The following is a 3,937-nucleotide window of genomic DNA, read 5'->3' as shown; positions in this document are numbered from 1 at the left end:
GCCCGGCGGCCGGAGCTGCCCCGCACGGCGGGGCGCGGAGCGGAGCGGCCCGGCCCGGGGGCAGCCGCCGGCGGGAGGAAGGATCCCGGTCACCGGCATCCCCGGGCATCTCCCCGGGGCTCCTCCCCGAGCGGCCGCCCGGAGGCAGAGCCGGCGCTTTGGGCGCACAAGTTTTTGGGGTGGATAAAAGTTTTTTTGGGGGGTTGTTTTGCTCTTTTTGAACGGCCCGGTGCCCGCTCCTGTGCGATGGAGCAGCAGCGGGGACGCGGGCAGCGCCTGGGATTTAGCGCTCGCTCCTTCCTCCTCCCTGCGGGGATGGGAATGGGAATCCAAACTCCCATTTCCRCCGCAGGCTGGGAGCGCTGCCTAGGGAATATTTCTTTTTTCCCCAGGGTTTTCACTCCCAGACAGCACGGAGATGAGAGCGTGTCTGTGACTGGGACACGCTGGGGTGAATGACGGCGTTGTGCACACACCCAAAGCGGTGCCTACGTGGTCCAGCCTGTAATTACTTCTAGTTTTACCAAGGCCACGGTTAAGTTTCTACTAGGTTCTCAGGTGATCTTCCCAGAGCCCCTGTATCCTCCGGCTTCCCGTGCCGTGTCTGGAGCTGAATGCAAGTTGGGGTAAACCCATCGTATGAAAAACGCAACTTGCGCTCCCCTCCCGGCGCCTGGCACTTGTTGAGCTGCTGGAAGCAACGGAAACTTAAGAGGAATTGCAGGAATTGGGCCACAGGCCGCAGGGCTGCTGTTCCCGGACACCCTGTGCAAGCAGCGGGATGGGTGAAACCCGACGCTGTCCGGCTCTGCGCACGGATCGGATGCTCCGTAGGCGCCGTCCCACGCTCGCTGCCTCCCTCCTCCCGGCAGCAGTTGTGCTCTGCTCAGCATGGATACGCGGTGACTGATGGAAAGTCGTGGCCGTGTCCTGTTGTCCCTGCCCGCCCACGGGGGCTCTGTGGCGTCCTCCGCTGCTGGTGACTCGCAGGAACTTTTGTCACCTTTAAAACTCTTCCTTCTCTTTCAGATGGTCTGAAACTAGCTCGGAAGCTCCTGGGGTGGGGAGAGGGAGGAGAAATCCAACTCACTTCCCAGAGAAAAAGATTCGGTCAACGAATGTGACCAACTTGATCATCAACTAGATGGGTTATTGTTACAGTGTATGTGGAATCTGTAATGCAGCTATGTGCACAGAGGCAGCTCTTTCTGGATCAAAACCGTTTCTGAAGCCTGTGGCCTGCTGAGATGCTTCCCAAAGCCACACAGATATGACCAAGTTGACATTTTTGCCCTCGCCGCCTGTGTCCTGGGTGAATCCTGCGTCGCTCTCCATGCGATGTATGGAAGCGGCTGGACACTTACACGGATCTGGTTCCTCGGGTGACCAGAAAGCCACCAAAACGACCACGGCGTGACATTTATTCACGTGTGCTCTGCCAAACTTCCCGAAATAGGTGTCTATCCCTGATGGCCGATGCGGCGTCCGGAAGGTCTTCTCTGCAAACCCTCCGTGCCGCCTCCCTGAGCAGCCCCGAGGTCGGGGGGCAGTTGCAGTTAACACCATCTGTGTTCCCTTCCAGTGTGCGTCACCTTCCTGGGCAGGTTCTACCAGAGCCTTAAGGACAATGACGTTGAGTTCACGCCTGCCAGTATTGAGAAGGAGCTCCTGAAGTCCTGCAAGGAGGCAAAAGGCAAAGAGAACCGGCTGGTAAGTAGCAGGAAATGATACTTGCCTCTTGAGGAGGAAATAAGTTGTAAAAGTGGTTGGCAAATGAGGGGAAACTATGCATATATGATACAGCTTCCCGGCGGCTGTTCCTTCTAGCTGTGTGGCCACAACTGGTAGTGTCCTGTAACAAGAGATTTGGGAATTATGACTGCCTCACTTCTTCAAAAACATGTATTTTTTTTCTTCCTGTTAACCAGAGTTCTTGGGATTACAAAGCTTTATTTTCTGTGGGACTTCCCCATCCTTTAAGTGGTATTTGGGATGCTGCATTAGCTGCAAAGATATAAATGTTGTTTAGGTGAAAAATAAAGGTCAAATGAGCTGAACTTAATTAAATCTTGATGACAAACCCCAAGGAAAAGATGCTGAGTGCTCCCCAGGAAGAGACCTGCAGAGCGGACCATCAGAAATGCAGAGGGGAAATGCTTCAGAAAGTCCTTTTCCTTCAATGAAGAAGACCCTTAATCAAATCCATTAAAAAAAAAAAAAAAAAAAAAAAAAGAGAGAGAAACAAGGCAAAGAGCCTCAAGAGAAGCAGTGTGATAGGAAATGCCTTTGCTCAGTGTTTTTGCTTTAGAGTTAGGCTTTCTCTTGCCTGTCTGTAGCAGTCACTTCAAAAGGTTCTGTAACACGGAACATCCAGCTGCACAAACCACACAAGGAGAGAAAAAATTCCTTTCAAAATTGTGGGTTTTTTTTTTCCCCGTGTATCTCTCCCTTGCTTTATTTTCTCCTCTCTAGTGCTACTACATTGGGGCCACAAGTGATGCAGCTACCAAAATCATTAACGAGGTCTCGAAACCCATGAGTCACCACATCCCCGTGGAAAAGATCTGCGAGAAACTCAAGAAGAAAGACAGCCAGATCTGTGAACTAAAATACGGTGAGTTGCCAGCAGGAAGGGCGATGCCCGGGCGGCTCTGGGGGGCAGATCATCCGGGATAAAGCAGCCAACGGGCCTCTGGTTCACGCKTTACAAATTAGCCTTGGGCCACCTTGTTTTGAAAGGCGCTAGGACCGCCTGCTCTCCAGCTCTGTTAATGAGATCACTGGTGTAATTAGTTGTACAATCAGGGTTGTACATGAACATCCCAGAGAGCTTTCGTAGATGCTCAGGTAAGACTGATAGGAAACCTTTCCAGCTTGCAAAGCAGCACGGGTCTGTGTGGAAGCAACTCGCTGCGGGGCACGAGGAGTGTCCTGCTGATCCCTGCACTCGCACCCTGTCCCAAATAACTTACTCAGCAGCTTGTCCTGGGCAGCCAGTCGTGGTGCTGGGGCTTGGGGTGGTGTTTGTTGTCACCATCCATAGCAAAGCTGCCTGGCACAGCCAGGGTGCTTCAGCTCCCTCCTTCTCATCTCCTCCACCGTTTGCCCTGAATGCTCAGTATGTTTCTTGACAGCTTCCTTGAACTCTTCTGTGCCTGGAGGGTATGATTTTCCTTAAAACTCGAAGAAAACGCTTGGAAATGCTTCCTTCAGCTGCTTCCCTGTAGCTGTGCCTTTGCATTCCAAGGAGAAGAGCCAGCTCGTGGGGCTTTACAGTTCTCACTCGCTGTATTAGCTCGCTTTATGGTTCTCGCTCGCTGTTGTTTCCTAATCAGCCTTCCCTTGTGCCACTCGCTTATCTTTCCTCTGACTTCTGTCCGTTTCTTTTAATTCTTCTTCCGGTGGAAGAGCATTTCCCACGGTATTAAGAGCTGGGGTTTCTTGCAGCACCCAAAAAAGGCAAAAAGCTGGGTTGACGAGAGCGAATTTTCCTTAAAATAAGACCAAAGCCCAACACTACCTGGCGCCCGAGTCCGTCGGCGCGTCCRTCCTCCGGGCGGGCCCTGTGTCCCGCTGCCCCGGTTGTGGCCSGGGGGCTGATGGCGGCGCCGTGTCCCCCCCTCCTCCGCAGACAAGCAGATCGACCTGAGCACGGCGGACCTGCGCAAGCTGCGCGTCAAGGAGCTGCGCCGCATCCTCGACGACTGGGGCGAGACGTGCAAGGGCTGCGCCGAGAAGGCCGACTTCATCCGCAGGATCCACGAACTCATGCCCAAGTACGCGCCGCGCGCCGCCGGCGCCCGCGCCGACCTCTGAGGGACCGCGGGGGGACGGGACCGGGACCGGGATTGGGATCGGGAATGGGCGGGGGGGGCGCGCGCTGTAACGGACCTCCATTAAAGTAACGGTTGTGGCGGGAGCCGCCTGCCGTGTGACG

At 54.4% G+C, this 3,937-nt stretch overlaps 1 protein-coding gene across 1 annotated transcript; it reads left to right on the top strand.

Annotated features, from left to right (window-relative positions):
- Positions 1 to 1,386: 1,386 nt before the first annotated feature.
- MANF (mesencephalic astrocyte derived neurotrophic factor) lies at positions 1,387 to 3,918 on the top strand (the record flags this gene model as incomplete). Its single annotated transcript, XM_026041542.1, has 4 exons — positions 1,387 to 1,456; positions 1,583 to 1,710; positions 2,473 to 2,614; positions 3,632 to 3,918. Coding segments are annotated over 4 exons (525 nt in total), but the record flags the coding sequence as incomplete, so codon positions are not given.
- Between the last annotated feature and the right edge of the window lie 19 nt (positions 3,919 to 3,937).

Source organism: Nothoprocta perdicaria, unplaced genomic scaffold (genome assembly GCF_003342845.1).
Source record: "Nothoprocta perdicaria isolate Ctin4 unplaced genomic scaffold, notPer1 scaffold_287, whole genome shotgun sequence".
Taxonomy (NCBI): Eukaryota; Metazoa; Chordata; class Aves; order Tinamiformes; family Tinamidae; genus Nothoprocta; species Nothoprocta perdicaria.
This window is presented reverse-complemented; position numbering and strand designations above follow the sequence as displayed.